Source organism: Myxocyprinus asiaticus, chromosome 9, assembly GCF_019703515.2.
Source record: "Myxocyprinus asiaticus isolate MX2 ecotype Aquarium Trade chromosome 9, UBuf_Myxa_2, whole genome shotgun sequence".
Classification (NCBI taxonomy): domain Eukaryota; kingdom Metazoa; phylum Chordata; class Actinopteri; order Cypriniformes; family Catostomidae; genus Myxocyprinus; species Myxocyprinus asiaticus.
Window position 1 is genome coordinate 47,905,685 of NC_059352.1, and position 18,350 is coordinate 47,924,034.

The 18,350-nt window shown below is 40.5% G+C and overlaps 1 protein-coding gene across 2 annotated transcripts in view; it reads right to left on the reverse strand.

Annotated features, from left to right (window-relative positions):
* Nucleotides 1-18,350, reverse strand: part of LOC127446248 (neurobeachin-like protein 1) — a 120,084-nt gene that overhangs the window by 81,832 nt on the left and 19,902 nt on the right. For both annotated transcript variants that reach the window (XM_051707005.1, XM_051707006.1), the window contains 5 exons: nt 17,820-17,911; nt 8,335-8,496; nt 4,993-5,074; nt 4,134-4,261; nt 802-884 (listed from right to left, as the gene is read on the reverse strand). In XM_051707005.1, coding sequence (XP_051562965.1) covers nt 802-884; nt 4,134-4,261; nt 4,993-5,074; nt 8,335-8,496; nt 17,820-17,911 — 547 coding nt within the window. The remainder of the gene's footprint in view (nt 1-801; nt 885-4,133; nt 4,262-4,992; nt 5,075-8,334; nt 8,497-17,819; nt 17,912-18,350) is intronic.

Below are 18,350 nucleotides of genomic sequence, written 5' to 3' on the forward strand. Positions count from 1 at the left end.
TTACTACTTTTAAATCTTGACTTGTACTACACATAAATAACTAATATTGGCATTATATTCATGCTGTTTAGCCAGAGGGGAACTGGCCCCCACAGTGAGCCTGGTTTCCCCCAAGGTTATTTTTCTCCATTACCAAGATATTATGGAGTTTTGTGTTCCTTCCCACAGTTGCTCACTGGGGGTCTAAATATAAATATAATTATTTTCTATTATTTAGTTTAAGGCACAATTTACAATCATGTTTTTTATTTAACTGCACTATTATGACTCGAAAACATCACTATATTACAACTTTTTCTGTTAAAGCATAACTTTCTGTAAAACTTCGAAATGATGTGTGTTGTGAAAAGCGCTATAAAAATAAAAATTACTTTACTTAAGTGTTTTTTTAAACATAATTTTGTTGATAAAACTGAATTAACTGTTGATATGCAGTTCAGAAAAAAAAACAAAAAAAACAAACGAAAGTATCGGCGAGCACCAAAAAAGTATCGGTACTTCAGTTTTAAGCTTAATATAATTTCTTATTTTTCCTTTTTGATTTTGTGGTGGACATGTGACCTGGACATTTCTTTCTAACATTCATCTTTTTTGGGAGTGAGGCAATAAAAGCTCAGTGAGTGAGTGACAATATGCCACCGTCTCTACCCACACACATACAGATAATAAGTGTTTAACCACAGAAACACAGAGGATGCTTTGAGTATAGTCAGAGCCATCGCTGAAGGCCAGATGAAACATTATCATTAGATCTAATCAGCAAACAAACAAACCACATGCCGAACAGAAAGAGAGACTTACGGTAGAAGAATGGCACAAACTCTACAGTGAGTGGTGCTGCTTTAAATTTCTGTCTGCTTCGCTCCACAGTACTGAGCTGCTGCCTGTAACAGTAAACAAACACAAACCAGATAAACAGAGTCATTCCTCAACACTTTCATTAATGTCATTATTAAAGGTAGACCGATATATCAGTGTGGAGAGGAGGAGGGCGGGGCCGGGCTGTGACTACGCACGTCCAGCCCCAATCGGGGCTAATAAGCCGAGGAGGGGGATAAAGGCAGCCGAATGCGGCAGTTCGAGAGAGGGAGAGCCACACGCAGCTGCCGTGTGTGCGTGTGTTTTTGTCTTTATGTTTTAATTTACATTAAACATTACTTTGATGGTTCGTCCAGTTCCCACCTCCTCTTTTCCCATTTTAACCCCCGTTACATTGGTGCCAAAACCCGGGAAGGAGGAAGAATGTGCTGTCGTGGAGTCCTCGCCACTGCCGTCTGCCCAAAGTAGCAGCCGCAGCCGTCCGCCAGGGGACGGAGTCGCCGCTGCCGGATGACTGGATGCGGAGGAGTGTTCCATCCGCCAGGGGTCGAAGGACTCGCTGCTGTCTGCCCGGGGAGGAGCGGCTGTCGTCCACCAGAAGGTGGAGGAGTGGTCGAGGACTAGGCGACGGCGTGTCTGGGAACCGGCGAGCAATTTTCTTTTCTCTCTCTCCTCTCTTTCTCTCACTGTCGCTCCGCCTTGCTCTTTCCCTCTCCCCTTTTCCCTCCACTTGTCTCCTTCCCAAGTCTGTCAAGAGGCGGGGAAAAGCCTGCCGGCAGGTGCAGCAAGAAGTGCAATGCCCCCCCAGAAAGGGGGGTGTGGGGGGGTGGATGTACATCATGCCGGGGGTTCCCCGGCCTAAGGCAAAGGAGGGAGGAGTGTAACGAGGAGTCGGACAATCGGGCTAATCAGCCGAGGAGAAGGACAAAGGCCGCCATATGCAGCAGTTCGAGAGAGAGAGCCACATGCAGCTGCCGTGTGTGCGTTTGTTTTTGTATTTATGTTTTGATTTTACATTAAACATTACTTTGATGGTTCGTCTGGATCCCGCCTCATCTTTTCCCATTTTAACCCCCTGTTACAATCGGTTTTACAGATTAATCAGTGTCGATAATTGCTTTTAGGAACTATCGGCAAAAATCTATGCCGATTGCTTAAGAGGTTTTTTTTGTATTCCTCATCAATAAAACTCATCTGCTGATTATATACATTTAAACACCGATCAGCCACAACATTAAAACCACCCGTCTAATATTGTGTAGGTCCCCCTCTTGCCGCCAAAACAGCACCAACTCGCATCTCAGAATAGCATTCTGAGATGATATTCTTCTCACCACAATTGTACAGAGCGGTTATCTGAGTTACCGTAGACTTTGTCAGTTCAAACCAGTCCGGCCATTCTCTGCTGACCTCTCTCATCAACAAGACGTTTCTATACGCAGAACTGCTCCTCACTGGATGTTTTTTTGTTTTTGGCACCATTCTTAGTAAATTCTAGAGACTGTTATGTGTGAAAATGCCAGGAGATCAGCAGTTACAGAAATACTCAAACCAGCCCGTCTGGCACCAACAATCATACCACGGTCAAAATCATTGAGATCACATTTTTTCCCCATTCTGATGGGATGATGGATGATTGTTGGTGCCAGACGGGCTGGTTTGAGTATTTCTGTAACTGCTGATCTCCTGAGACTTGCTATTCTGAGATGCGGGTTGGCGCTGTTTTGGCGGCACGAAGGGGACCTACACAATATTTGGCAGGAGGTTTTAATATTGTGGCTGATTGGTATAGAGTCTCTGTCATTTCAAAATAAGAGTCCCTGGAGTATTTTGGGCTTGTTTATATTTAAAAGTCCCACATTAAAAAAATAAAATCTGAATTTTTCTGGTTATTTTTGGGATTCTGGTTACACAAACTGCTTTGGGGATTTTATTTGTTTTGGAGCCTCAATGTCTTTGCCCTTCATAGTAAGAAAAAACAGCAACATTTTTTATCTTAAAAAAAACAAAAAACAAAAAAAAAACACTATCGGCCAATTAATCGATTATCTGCCTTTTACACAACCTTAGTTATTGTATCGGCAAAATTCACTATCGGTCAACCTCTAGTCAATTTAGCAATAGATTGTAATGGATCTGTCAAGTTTTCCTTGTTTTAAATCACCTTTTTGCTTTTATAAGATCATTTAAGTGTCCTGTCGTGTGACAATTTTGTTAGTACTCCATGAAGTTTTCCAAACAATATAAAAGTCATTAAAGTCAGATTTCTGACCATGCAGCAATGTAACCTGCCCTAAAATAACCTTTGAAAAACACAAATACACATTTAGTTTGAGGAAAAGCTCTTAACAGAACTTGTAGAACCAGTCTACATATGTTTACTGGTCAAACACAGCTGTGTTTTTCACTCTATGTTCACCTCATTTGAGATTGTGTGTCCATGCAGGTCAGATTACTGAACTACTGGGTACTGAGCTGGCTTGTATGTTTTGGGTTAATATAAATAGTATATAGCAACATATACAGTACACCATGACATGCAACACAAACCCCCCCCAAAAATACAGACCACTCTTCATGTAGTCATTTATGTGGTGTCAAATAACCAGACAACATGAAACAGCATTGCCAACACATTTGACTTTCACAATGTAATTAATTAAATGGAAGTAAACCTGAATATTTTATTTTTATATTCTAAATGTAAAATAATTTAGAACGGAACTATTCATGACAGGATTGAGAAACGTAGGCTATGATATTATTATTATTATTATCATTTTCTTTATAATGGCATGCATTTATGAATTGTGCATAAGACTAAAAACACCTATTAAGCAAGTAAATAACTGATTTTGATTCATGTTGACTTTAAACAGATATTTGAAACAGACCTGCTAACCCAACAATTTAAACTTAATCTGCAGATTATCAAGCAAAGAATGAACTATCCAGTGTGCATATGAAAAAAAAAAAAAAAAAAAAAAAAAAAACACACACACACTTCTGTATTATTACATAATTTACAAAGATTAATACACACTAGAGGCCAAATTCTGGCATTCAGTGTGTTTTTCTAAACTATAACCGGTATTTGATGCTGGCACACAGGTGGGATGTTAACAGGCATTTGTATTTTTATGCACTGATAACAAGAAATGTTGCCAGCACAGGAATAAACTTGAACAAATGGGTCAAAGTCTATGTAAGATGCATCACATGCTGTAAAAAACAAAATATGTGAGTCATTTCTAAAATGCTGGCAGTGCTTCACAGTCTCAGCTTTGGGATCAGCATTAAATGGCATTTCTCACCCATGAATGCGATGCCTCCAGTTGTGATAAGGATCATAAAGACTCTCACAGAAGGCCAAAGCAAGACGGACAAACTCCTCGGCTTGTGTCTGATCAGCCAGTTCCTTCTCTTTCGTCTTACTTTTCAGCTAAAGAGATACAGAGAAAGTAAACTTGTTAATTTACTGTGTGTGATTTTTACAGTACACTAATGTACAGTTATTTATCATGCCAATAAAGCACAAAAAAACAAACACTGACAGCCAGAATAAAAGGAAAAGGAAGAGGGAAGACAAAGACAAAGACTAGAGGGAACAGAAAAGGGAAAATGGAAATGGGAAAATAGAAAAAGAAAGGGGAAAAGTCAAGGGAAGGAAAAAGCAAAAAGGAAATCAAAAGAAAGGGAGAAGAAAATGAGAGTAAAGGAAAAGACAGGAAAAGAAAGGAGAGGAAATGGAAAAAGGAAATGAGAGGAATGGAAAGGGAAAAGGAAGACGAAAGGAAAGGGAAAGGAAAGGGAAAAAAGAAAAGAAACAAAGAAACTAAAGGGTAAGGAAAGGAGAAGGAAATGAGAGGAATAGAAATGGAAAAGGAATGGTGAAAGGAAGGGGGAAAGGAAGGGAAAGGAAATGGGAAGAAAACTAAAGGAAACTAAAAAGGAAAGGAAAGGAAAAGAAAAAGGAAAGGGAAGAGGAAAAGGAAAGGCAATGAGAATGAAGGGAGGAAAAAGGAAAGGAAGAATTAAGAAGAAAAAGAAATGGAATTAAGAAGAAAAAGGCAAACGTATAACAGTTTGACGACCATAAACTTTGTGACAAAAAAGAAAAAGAGATTAATGAATGAACAGGCTAAAAGCTTGATTTGAGAGCGAGTGTCAGACCTGTTGGATGTACAGTGTTGTCATGGTGATGATGTGGTTGATATAGGAACAGGTGCCGATCTCTTCCACGTTTGACAAGTTCCTGTCAAACACATCACATGGCTTTCAGTCCACAGAATAAGTGTGTGTGTGTGTGTGTGTGTGTACTGAATAGACTGCCGTGTGACAGGGCCATTAGTTCCAGCTGTCAGAGAGATTCCCCTGCCACCTCTACAGTGACTGCCACTGTACCAGGACATCAAACGCACACTACAGTGTGTGTGTTTGTGAACAAATTACGAGTGTATTTGAATGCAAATGGTGCAAATGCTTTCGAGGCAGTTCTCAATGGAAAGAAGTTTCATAAAGAGCTTTAATATTTATCTTCTTAAAATGTAATATGTTGTAAATGTAGAGCTAGGGATAGTTACTGCCCATTCATTTCATATAGTTACAAGCTAAATTTTAAAGAACCAACTACTGTATTTATGTATTAACTATTGAAACAAGGACCTTGGAGCAGAACATATAAAAGGGTTTGTTCCTTTTTTAGTTAACGTCACAGCCATGAACCATGATTTGCAGTTGTATACTTAGCATGATTTTGTGTTTTCCCCAAAAGAGAAAGGCTTTTCATTTTAAATGCCAAATTTACAGTACACAAATACACTAGCATACAGATGGTCAAAGCTAACAGACATACACTATGAGCAGCAAAACTCCAACTTTAGAAACAAATAGGTCAATGATGTATTCATTAAGATATCTCAGTAAAAGTGCGCATGTATTCACTGATGAGCCACAGCATTAAAACAACTGACAGGTGAAGTGAATATAATTTATTATCTCATTACAATGGCACCTGTCAAAGGGTGGTATAAGTTAGGCAGCAAGTGAACAGTCAGTTCTTGAATTTCATGTGTTTGAAGCAGGAAAAATGGGCAAGCATTAGGATCGAATTGTGATGGCTAAACGACTGGGTCAGAGCATCTCCAAAACGGCAGGTCTTGTGGGGTGTTCCTGGTATGCAGTGGATAGTACGTACCAAAAGTGGTCCAAGCAAGGACAACAGGAGAACCGGCGACAGGGTCATGGGTGCCCAAGGTTCATTGATGCGCGTGGGGAGCGAAGGCTAGCCCGTCTGGTCCAATACCACAGAAGAGCTTCTGTAGCACAAATTGCTGAAAAACGTAATGCTGGCCACGATAGAAAGGTGTCAGAACACACAGTGCATCACAGCTTGCTGTGTATGGGGCTGCGTAGCCGCAGACCGGTCAGAGTGCCCAAGCTGACCCCTGTCCACCGCCAAAAACGCCTACAATGGGCACGTGAGTGTCAGAACTGGATCATGGAACAATGTAAGAAGGTGACCTGGTCTTCTTTTAGATCATGTGGACGGCCGGGTGCGTCGTTTACCTGGGGAAGAGATGGCAGCAGGATGCACTATGGGAAGAAGGCAGGCCAGTGGAGGCAGTGTGATACTCTGGGCAATGTTCTGCTGGGAAACCTTGGGTCCTGGCATTCATGTGGATGTTACTTTGACACGTACCACCTACCTAAAGAGTGTTGCAGACCACGCACACCCCTTCATGGCAACGGTATTCCCTGATGGCAGTGGCCTCTTTCAGTAGGATAATGCGCCCTGCCACACTGCAAAACATTTTCGGGAATGGTTTGAGGAACATGACAAAGAGTTCAAGGTGTTGACTTGGCCTCCAAATTCCCCAGATCTCAATCCAACTGAGCATCTATGGGATGTGCTGGACCAACAAGTCCGATCCATTGAGGCCCCAACTCGCAACTTACAGGACTTGAAGTATCTGCTGCTATGGTGCCAGATACCACAGGATACCTTCAGAGGTCTTGTGGAGTCCATGCCTCAATGGGTCAGAACTGTTTTGGTGGCACGAGGGGGATCTACACGATATTAGGCAGGTGGTTTTAATGTTGTGCCTAATCGGTCTATGTGCGAGCAAGTGGGCAGCAGCTGCAGTTTGAGCAAACACACCATCAGACTCTGAGACATCTCGAGGTGGCACTGAAAGTGGTAACCACTCATGAACTAAGACAAACTCATCAAACATTCAGCAGAGACACATGAATCCAGTTTCTGCTGTTACTCAGAATAAAAGTACTTCATATATCCATAACACAAAGTTTAAGGGATGTTTGCTCACATCATTTACTCACTCTCATGTTTTTCCAAACCTGTATGACTTTGCTTTTTCCATGGAACACAAAAGGAGATGTTGGGCAGAATGATAGTGATGGACAGCCTCTCACCATTCACTTTCACGGCAACTTTTTTTCCATACAATGAAAGTGAATGATAACTGAGACTGTCATTCTACCACGGAAGAAAGAAATTAATACCATACGGGATTGGAACAACTAGTCTGGTTATGATGATGATTTTGGTTGCACAATAAACTGCATCTGGGATTTCATTAAATTTGGACTCTTGTAGTCATCCCGTCACAGTAAGGAACAACTAAGAACATTTCTCGCACATTTTATATAAATATACAATGATCAGCCACAACATTAAAACCACCTGCCTAATATTGTGTAGGTCCCCCTCGTGCTGCCAAAACAGCACCAACCCGCATCTCAGAATAGCATTCTGACATGATATTCTTCTCACCACAATTGTACAGAGTGGTTATCTGAGTTACCGTAGACTTTGTCAGTTCAAACCAGTCTGCCCATTCTCTGCTGACCTCTCTCATCAACAAGACATTTCTATCCGCAGAACTGCCGCTCACTGGATGTTTTATAATTTTTTTCTTCACATTTTAGAATAATAGTAAAGTCATCAAAACTATGGAATAACATAAATGGAACTATGGGAATTATGTTGTGACTAAACAAAATCCAAAATAAATCAAAACTGTGTTATATTTTAGCATCTTCAAAGTAGTCACCCTTCGCCTAGAATTTGCAGACATGTACTCTTGACATTTTCTCAACCAACTTCTTGAGGTATCACCCTGGGATGCTTTTTAAACAGTATTGAAGGAGTTTCCATCTATGTTGGGCACTTATTGGCTGCTTTTCTTTATTATTTGGTCCAAGTCATCAATTTCAAAAACTTTTTGTTTTTTATTAAATTTTAGTTTTATAATGAAATAAATTAATATGGTTGCACAATTATATTTTTGTCTACAAAACTAATTTCAAACATTTAAGCATAGCCTTCAGAGCAAAAGATTTTTGAAATCATGAGAAACATTTCAGTCAAGTGTTTCAAAACTTTTGACCGGTAGTGTATGTTGCTAAAATAGCCGTGAATAAAAACAAATGCCCTCTTCTTCTCTCTCATTGGCCCCTGATGGGAGAGAGACTTAAATCCGAGTGTCTGACCTGCAGATGACGATGAGGAACTTGAGCAGCAGTAGAGCTAGCGTCTGCTGCTCTGGCTCCAGTCCTTCAGATGCTTTCTGCACACACTGAAGCAGCTGCAGACGCAGGACCTGCAGGATGTTGTCTGGTAGCAGCGACATGACGGGTGGCGTCTCCTCCAACCTGCATCACACACACACACACAAACACATGTACTGTCAGACATAACACATTACAACACAAGACATGGTGGCTATTATATCAAAAATATCAGTCTCTTCCACAAAAAATATATATTATATAGAATTATGTTACTTAAATTGGTTCTTCAATGTACTGTATTTACAAACACAAAGAAACAAACTTAAGTTCCTTTTGTAAAATGATCAAACAGTACAGGACAGAAGTGTACTGCCTGACCAAAAAAAATAAAAGTTGTATACTCTAATATTTCGTTGGACCGCCTTTAGCATTGATTACGGTGCGCATTCGTCATGGCATTGTTTCGACCACCTTATGCAACGTCACAACATTTATTTGCATCCAGAGTTGCATTAATTTTTGTCCGAGATCTTGTATTGACAACGGGAGAGTCGAACCACTCCGTAAAGTCTTCTCCAACACATTCCAAAGACTTCCAATGAGGTTACGGTCAGGACTCTGTGGTGACCAGTTCATGTGTGAAAATTATTCCTCATGCTCCCTGAACCACTCTTTCACAATTTGAGCCCGATGAATCTTCGCATTGTCGTCCTGGAACATGCCCGTGCCATCAGGGAAGAAAAAAATCCATTGATGGTATAACCTGGTCATTCAGTACATTCAGGTAGTCAGCTGATCACTTCATGGGCTTCCCTTCTTACCCTGATGTGCCCATCGCTTTGGAATAGGGTAAATCTGGACTCATCAGACCACATGACCTTTTCTCCTTGTTCCACAGTCCAATCTTTATGCTCCCTAGAAAATTGAAGCTGTTTTTTCCGATTAGCCTCACTAACAAATGGCTTTCTTGTGACCACACAGCTGTTTAGTCCCAATCCTGTAAGTTCTCATTGCATTGTGAGTGTGGAAATGCTCTTACTTTCACTATTAAACATAGCCATGAGTTCTACTGTTGATTTTTGTTGATGTGACTTCAAGTGTTTTAGTGATCTCTGATCACAATCATTTAAGATTTTTTCTGACCACATTTCTTCCATGAAGCTGATGGTTCACCACTATCCTTCCAGGTTTTAATAATGCGTTGGACAGTTCTTAACCCAATTCCAGTGACTTCAGCAATCTCCTTAGTTGTTTTCTTTGATTGATGCAGGCCAATAATTTGCCCCTTTTGAAACACAGTAACATCTTTTCCATGACCACGGGATACGTCTTCCAACATGGTTGTTTAAGAAATGAGAAGCTACACACTGTTTCAATTAGGGTTAAAAGAATAGTTGCCAGCTGAAACATATTAATCACTGCAGTAATGATCCAATCATAAGCTCTCAAATATCTGCTTATTTAAATCCAAACGGCAGAATGAGACAGAGAAAACTACACAGATGAGCCAAAATATTATGACCACTCACAGGTGAAACAAATAACGTTTATCATCTCCTAACAAGGTCACGTCAAGGTCTGGGTAGATTAGATGGTAAGCGAACAATCAGTTCTCGTAGTCAATGTGTTGAATACAGGAGAAATGGGCGGGAGTAAAGACCTGAGCGACTTTGACAAGGGCCAATTTGTTATGGCCAGACGACTGGGTCAGAGCATCTCTGAAACGGCAAGGCTTGTGGGGCACTCCCAGTCAGCAGTGGTGAGTACCTACTGACAGTGGTCCGAGGAGGAACAAACCACAAACTGGTGACAGGGTGTTGGGTGCCCAAGGCTCATTGATGCGTGAGGGCAACAAAGGCTATCCTATCTGGTCTGAACCGACAGAAGGTCTACAGTGGCACAAGTCACAGAAAATTTTAATGATGGTAACTGGAAGATTAATTCACAACACATAGTGCATCGCACCCTGGGCTCTTTCAGCAGGATAATGCTCCCTGCCACACTGCACACATTGTTCAGAAATGGTTTGAGGAACATGATGAAGAGTTCAAGGTGTTGCTCTGGCCTCCACATTCCCCAGATCTCAATACAATTGAGCATCTGTGGGATGTGATAATCCAACAAGTCCGATACACGGCAGATAACTGGAAGATTAATTCATAACACATAGTGCATCGCACCCTGCTGCGTATGGGGCTGCGTTGCCACAGGCCGGTCAGAGTACCCATGATGACCCCTACAATGGGCACGCGAGCGTTGGAACTAGACCTTGGAGCAGTGGAAGAAGGTCGCCTGGTCACATGAGTCCCATTTCTTTTACATCATGTGGACACTGTGCACAGTTTACCTGGGGAAGTGATGGCACCAGGATGCACTGTGGGAAGACGACAAGCTGGTGAAGGTGAAGGTGAGTGTGATGCTCTGGGCAATGTTCTCCTGGGAAACCCTGGGTCAGCCCATTCATGTGGACGCCAATTTGTCACGTGCCACCTACCTAAACATTGTTGCACAACCCTTCACGGCTATGGTATTCCCTGATCGCAGTGGGCTCTTTCAGCAGGATAATGCTCCCTGCCACACTGCACACATTGTTCAGGAATGGTTTGAGGAACATGATGAAGAGTTCAAGGTGTTGCTCTGGCCTCCACATGCCCCAGATCTCAATACAATTGAGCATCTGTGGGATGTGCTAATCCAACAAGTCTGATCCACGGCGGCTCCACCTCACAATTTATAGGACTTGAAGGATCTGCTGCTAATGTCTTGGTGCAAGATACCACAGGACACCTTCGGGGGTCTTGTAGAGTCCATGCTTTGGCAGGTCTGCATTTTTATGGCGGCACACAGAGGACCAAAAGCATATTATGCAGGTGGTCATAATGCTTTGGCTCATCCGTGTATATTAGACCTGACAGCAAACCCAGTATGCGTGAGTGAAGCAAAATGCTGTCACTCTTTTTCTTTGAAGACTGCAGCACCTCTGGGAGTTGTAATTCTATAATGTACTATGGCAGGTGGTGCAGTACACGTGTGTTTTTCTCAACAGCAGCACACGCAGAAAGAGAGATGATGTATTTAAGGATTCTTCAGCCTTCTGGTGCTGCACTGAACAAAATCTGTGTGAGAGCAGCACAGCTGTGAAGGCGAGACTTCAAATGCAAATAAAACCCATTACAATTGAACCTCTCTCTCTTACAGTCCTTTTCTGGCTCTCCTCTCGCTCTACATTACGTAATGTTATTTGACAGACTAAGCACTTCATAATCACATGACCACAGCAAGGAGAGCCTGAATGATTTTCTCATGAAACACACATCGCACTAAAGCCACATTAATCCTTCACACACACACTCACTCACTCTCTCTCTCTATCCTTCCTGTATCCCTCTTATTTCCCTCCTCTTATCTAGTTCTCCTCGCTTAGTTGTATGCATGCATACAAACACACACACACACACACACACACACACACACACACACACACACACACACACACACACACACACACACACACACACACAAATGCAGCTTTTCTGTGTATTGCTGCACACTTGCATTAGAATGTGACCTTGATGGCTGGGCATCCATTAACTCTGGCTCATTTCATTCAGACATATAAACATGGATATTTTCAACACCCAACAATCACATGTGTCTGAATCTCTAATATTAAACCATTACATTTAGTTTTATTACATCTTCTCCAGTTTAGCGGTTTAAAATAATGTCTGGCTAGCCTCGGCGTCAGACAGCACACCCACGCACCATTTATGGACCATCTTATGTATATGGTATGCAAAAATGGCAAGAGCGTATATAAAACTGTAGTATAAATCTGATTGGCCAGATGTTCTTGGCCAGAATAAGCCACAATGTGGACCATAATTCATTTGGATAGTCAGAACTCTGGCTATGCACCACATTCGTGTCAAAACAAGCGGAGCATTAAATTTAAACTTTATATACTTTGTCCTGATTAAAAGTTAGACCAGTATTAGACTTGACCAATATTTTTACCAATATTCACTTACTGGTCTTAATCGGTTACAGTTTCTTATTACAGGGTCTAAGGCCACATGCACACTTATGTGTTTTTGGCAAAAAAAACTCAGTTTACCATTTCCTAACATCCTTGTTTTCCACATTGTGCTACTAGAGAGCATTTTCACTTTCAGTGGAGAAAACTCGTTTAAATTTATAAACTTAACAAAATCAATGTAGTTTCAACAATTTTTCTGCCCTAAATCTCGATCCAAATCTCCAATTAGAAACAATCCACTTTGTCATAATTGACTTCATTTATCAGAAATAAAACCGGAATTAAAAATTCGTTCTGCAAATCGGTTATTGGCGGGGCTGTTTCTGAGCATTTGGAGGCCCTAAGCGAATTCCTACTTGGAGAACGACACCACAATACAGTCTTCTACAAATCTGAATATATTAATTAGACAAATGCAAAACAATTAACAAAAAAATTACCCATAAATTACCAATAAATAACTATACAAAAAGTGTAAATAAAAATAAATAAAGCAGCTTATAGCTAGAAATGGCCTTTGCTATCGGACATGTAAACATTAAAATAATCGTATCGGTCATAGAAAGCACAATCTCAGTCGATCTTTAATGATTATTTCCTTTTATACATTATTCAGTGTTTCCCCATGCTGAATAAGGAGAATGGATGTTTTAGTGTGTGTTGTCAGGTTTCCATCCAAGTTGCATATTTAATTTACTCCGTAAAATCTGAATATCGGTTTGAATGATAATTTTTTCCCATATTCACTTCTGTGCTTAATCAGTTATCCGCTTCTTATCTGGTCTAAGGCCACATCAACACTTATATGCTTTCGGCTAAAAACTTTGCTTACCTTTTCCTAACATCATTGCAAGGTTTGCGAGTACTAGAGAGCCTTTTGCGATAGTTTCCATTTCGGTGGAGGAAAATGCTGTTCCAGTGTGGATGAGACTTGTAGCAAAACATAGCAAAATCAATGCATTTTCAACTGAAAACGTATTAGTGTGGACGTGGTCTTAATCCCTTTCTAAATCTCCCTCTTTGAAACATTTAACTTTGTCAAAATTGACATTTATATTAAACTACTCTTGTTATTTTTATTACTGAAATAATCATAATGCATATTGTGTTTTTATTGTTGTAGTTTAATGATAATTTAGTTTGTCAAACAGCAGAAAAAAACCTGTAATTAAAAATCTGTTCTGCATATTGGTTATCGGCAGTGGTGGAAATGGCCGTGATTCACTGGGGGGACTCCAGTTGAGGGGGGCATCTGGGTTGTTCATTTCTCTCTCTGTCCCGACGCATTATTTTCTTAGTAGACTGGAGTAATGGCAGCTGAAAATGCGGCTTTGCCATCATGGGTAAAAATGTAATTTTAAACAGTAATAATAAATTGCAACATTTCTAATGTTCTTGCTAGTATGTTTGATCAATTTGATGCATCCGAGGTGAAGAGAAGCATCAGGGTTTTTTTTTTTTTTGTTTTAAACAAAAATGCCATTCTTGTCTGGAAATGCTAGGGACTGTCTAGACCAGGGGTCAGCAACCTTTTTTTCTTTTTTTTTTTTGGATTTTTCCCCTTTTCTCCCAATTTGGAATGCCCAATTCCCAATGCGCTGTAAGTCCTCGTGGTCGCATAGTGATTCGCCTCAGTCCGGGTGGCGGAGGACGAATCCCAGTTGCCTCCGCGTCTGAGACAGTCAACCCGCGCATCTTATCACGTGGCTTGTTGAGCGCGTTGCCACGGAGACATAGCGCGTGTGGAGGCTTCACGCCATCCACCGCGGCAACCACGCTCAATTCGCCATGCGCCCCACCGAGAACAAACCACATTATAGTGACCACGAGGAGGTTACCCCATGTGATTCTACCCTCCCTAGCAACCAGGCCAATTTGGTTGCTTAGGAGACCAGGCTGGAGTCACTCAGCACGCCCTGGGATTCGAACTAGCGAACTCCAGGGGTGGTGGCCAGCGTATTTTACCGGGTCAGCAACCTTTTTGACATGGATTGCCATTTTTTATTTTCCTGGTCAATGGCTGTGCCAACAACTAATAGCTAAACACTATTAAAGTGTGACTAGATTCATGCTGCGCATGCCAGCCATTCGCTCATCACAAGCCGATCAACTATTTAGCCCTTTTCGGTAAATCGCAACTGCAAAAACGTAACTTTATTTCCAGGTTTAATTTATATTTTGAATAGACTCCGATATTTGAATCCCACGATGTGGGTTTACGTTTTCTCTTTTAATCGTTTAATGTAATTTTGAGTGTGACCATGGTTTAAGGAGGGTGTACTGGGTTGTAAATTTCACAGATTAATAGTAGTGTTTTCCTTATTACATCATGTGTTGTTCTGAAAGCAAAAAGAAACAAATAAAACACAGAATGTAGGCTGTTATCCGCTCAGCCTGACCGAAGCAAAGCAGGCGTTCACTCGTGCAATTAACTGAAAGTGAAGCATTGCCGGCTCGTGATGTGCGAATGACTTGCACGCGCTGCACACATTTATTGGGTATAGTGCAGTCTCGTCACATTTTTACTTTTTGTTTAGCCTCCCATTCAGCTCATGAAAACATGCAGTGTGATCATGAGGAAGATTTACATCAAAAGTTTTCATCAAAAAAATCCTCCACGTGCAGCAATGACAGATTTGCAGATCTTTGGCATTCTAGCTGTCAGTTTGTCCAGATACTCAGGTGACATTTCACCCCACGCTTCCTGTAGCACTTGCCATAGATGTGGCTGTCTTGTCGGGCACTTCTCACACACCTTACAGTCTAGCTGATCTCACAAAAGCTCAATGGAGTTAAGATCCATAACACTCTTTTCTAATTATCTGTTGTCCAATGTCTGTGATTCTTTGCCCACTCTAACCTTTTCTTTTTGATTTTCTGTTTCAAAAATGGCTTTTTCTTTGCAATTCTTCCCATAAGGCCTGCACCCCTGAGTCTTCTCTTTACTGTTGTACATGAAACTGGTGTTGAGCGGGTAGAATTCAATGACGCTGTCAGCTGAGGACATGTGAGGTGTCTATTTCTCAAACTAGAGACTCTGATGTACTTATCCTCTTGTTTAGTTGTACATCTGGTCTTCCACATCTATTTCTGTCCTTGTTAGAGCCAGTTGTCCTTTGTCTTTGAAGACTGTAGTGTACACCTTTGTATGAAATCTTCAGTTTTTTTTTTTCAATTTCAAGCATTGTATAGCCTTCATTCCTCAAAACAATGATTGACTGATGAGTTTCTAGAGAAAGCTGTTTCTTTTTTGCCATTTTTGACCTAATATTGACCTTAAGACATGCCAGTCTATTGCATACTCTGGCAACTCAAAAACAAACACAAAGACAATGTTAAGCTTCATTTAACAAACCAAACAGCTTTAGGGACAGGGGCGGAAGGATAAAAAAGGGCACTGATATTTTTTTTTTTTTTTTTTTAATGAGTAGTAATAAATACTTAACTAATTTCTTTGCTTTTTGAGTATTTAACCATTTATATTATATATATATATATATATATATACACACACACACACATATACACACACACACACACAAGCTTTTCAATTTTTTCTTTATCACAAATAATAGCCTATTCTGTTATATTTCTCACAAAAAACACCATAGTAATACACTTGTTTATTTATTTTCATACATGGTCTGTTATAACCCAATATTTTGTGTCATAGTAAAACCATGGTATTTTTTAAAGCACCTTGGAGTACCATGACAGTATCATGAAATATGAACATGATTAATCATTCAGTATCATGGCATTACCCAGGTAATGTGGTGCATGGTGCGAAGGCGCGATGAGAAAGCGCGAGCACGAGGTGATTGACTGTGTTCCGTAAATGCTACAGGATCCTTGAATAATATATAACATGTGAGTAAGGGCAGCCGGTGGAGTTTCTGGTGCCCTTTAGGGTATGATGGTGCCCCCCTAGGGAGTTGGTGCCCTACGCAGACTGCGTATTATGTGTATAGGGAGTGGCAGCACTGTGGTAGCCTAATGGTATTTTTCTGTAAGTGATTAGTCCAATGGCTTATTAGTTTCAACAAAACCAAACTGGCTTTGGCTGAACCATAGAGCTCCTTCAGTTTGTCAATATTCTATAAAAGACTCATTTAAATTATATCACTGAAAGCGACACGACTGCTCCCATTATAATTAATACATGTGTCTACACTAGTGATACGCGATGACGGAAATGCGGTAGCAATCGAGTATTATTCTTTTGATGAACTTATAGCACAATAAATGGAGTGGACTTTTTATCTGAACTGGTACTCGTCTGCGGTAAAGGCACTTCGGTGTCTGGGGAGAATTCAAAACTGCATTTTTTGCTTTCTTGAAGGGAACTGCTGCGGGAGGGGATGCCACTCGAAAGCTCGTTCTCAGAGGGCCTTTCCAAAAGGCTTTTAGCGAAGGGTACATTCAAACAGTAATGCCATGTTTCCTTCAGAGTACCCACTTCAAGGGCTCTGCACTTCGGAGTGAGTAGGGCATAGAGAGGATCACTTGCAATTGGAATCCGCCCCCGATCTGCTGTAGCGCACGTTCTTAAAGGCACCTCCACTTAACTTTCTATAATACGCCAGCGATTTACAAAGAAATCTTATAATAACACATTTTTACTGTTATTGTGAGATTATGATGAGATTTTAATTTAGTTTTAACTATTTTAACTACATTTTTAAAATGTCTCCACTTTTTCTGGACGAACAAAAGGACACCTTTAAATTTGTGAACGAAAGGCTTGCGCCCCTGATGTCCCATTCTGTGCACATCAGTGATAGTGCATAATATGATTTTATTGTTGTAGTTAAAAACAAAATTGCAAATGAAGTAGCATTTCCATCTCATGTGTTCAAGAGAGCAAAATCGTCACTTCTAAGGATTTCGAAGCTAAATAAAAATGCAAGTGGTTGTTGTTGCGACTCAGGAAGTCACTGTGGCTCTTTTATTAAATGTACTTAATTACTTGAAAAATGCAAACACCTTATGTCTAGGACAATTCTGGAATGAAGTAGTAGCCAATAATTTTGACATTTCAGAATGACCAGAGCAACATTTTAGAAGCTATGTGATGATTTCAGTCTGCTGGTTAGTCCAGTTATGAGTCTATTAATTAGTCAAATGGCTTTTTGTGGACAAAGTAAGGTGGCTTTTGATGTTAATCAAGGAATTTATTCAGTACATGTGTTTGCATTGTAGTTTATGTGCAGGTCTTCTTGCCAAATAAAAAAAAATTATCATAAACTTTTTTTAAGCGCATTTTGGCCATTTTATTGCCATTTTTGTGTTTCCATCCAGCACCCAAAATTCCCATAATTTCCCCAAATTCACATAAAAATATTTGGATGGAAACCCAGCTAGTTAGAGGGTTAGACTGATTAATGATCACAGCTGGTTTACAGTAAAGCCATGGCAGCTCTACCTGGTGGGTGGTTTCTCGAAATCCACATCAAGACATCTCTCGTAGGAACCGATGAAGATCTCCAGCCAGAGTTTCAGGTAGTCTGGGTCCTTCTATGGGTTAAAAAAAAAAAAAAAAAAGTTAGGAAAGTATTAATCATGGAGAGAATCATTAATGGAGATATGATTTATTGCTAGGTGTTCCTTAGAGTCAGTTATCTAAGGTGTGTCCAGATGTTTCAGGTGAGAGGGTGGATTATCAAGTGCTGCACGAGGCACCTAACGACTAACAAACCTGCCTGATCACATTCCAAAATGAACCGACAAAGTGATAGACATTCCAACATTCCTGAAAATTCGGGACATTGACCAGATAATAAATCCGCTTCGAAACGGTCAAACACAATCCCTTTCACACAGATTATTATGGCAAGAATTCCAGCAACATTCCAGAACTAAACATTAATCAATAACCAGAGCCAATCTGATGAGTTAGGAGTGTGTTTTGGGTACGAGTGTGTGCGTTTATGAAGACAGAAAGCCTTAGAGAAAC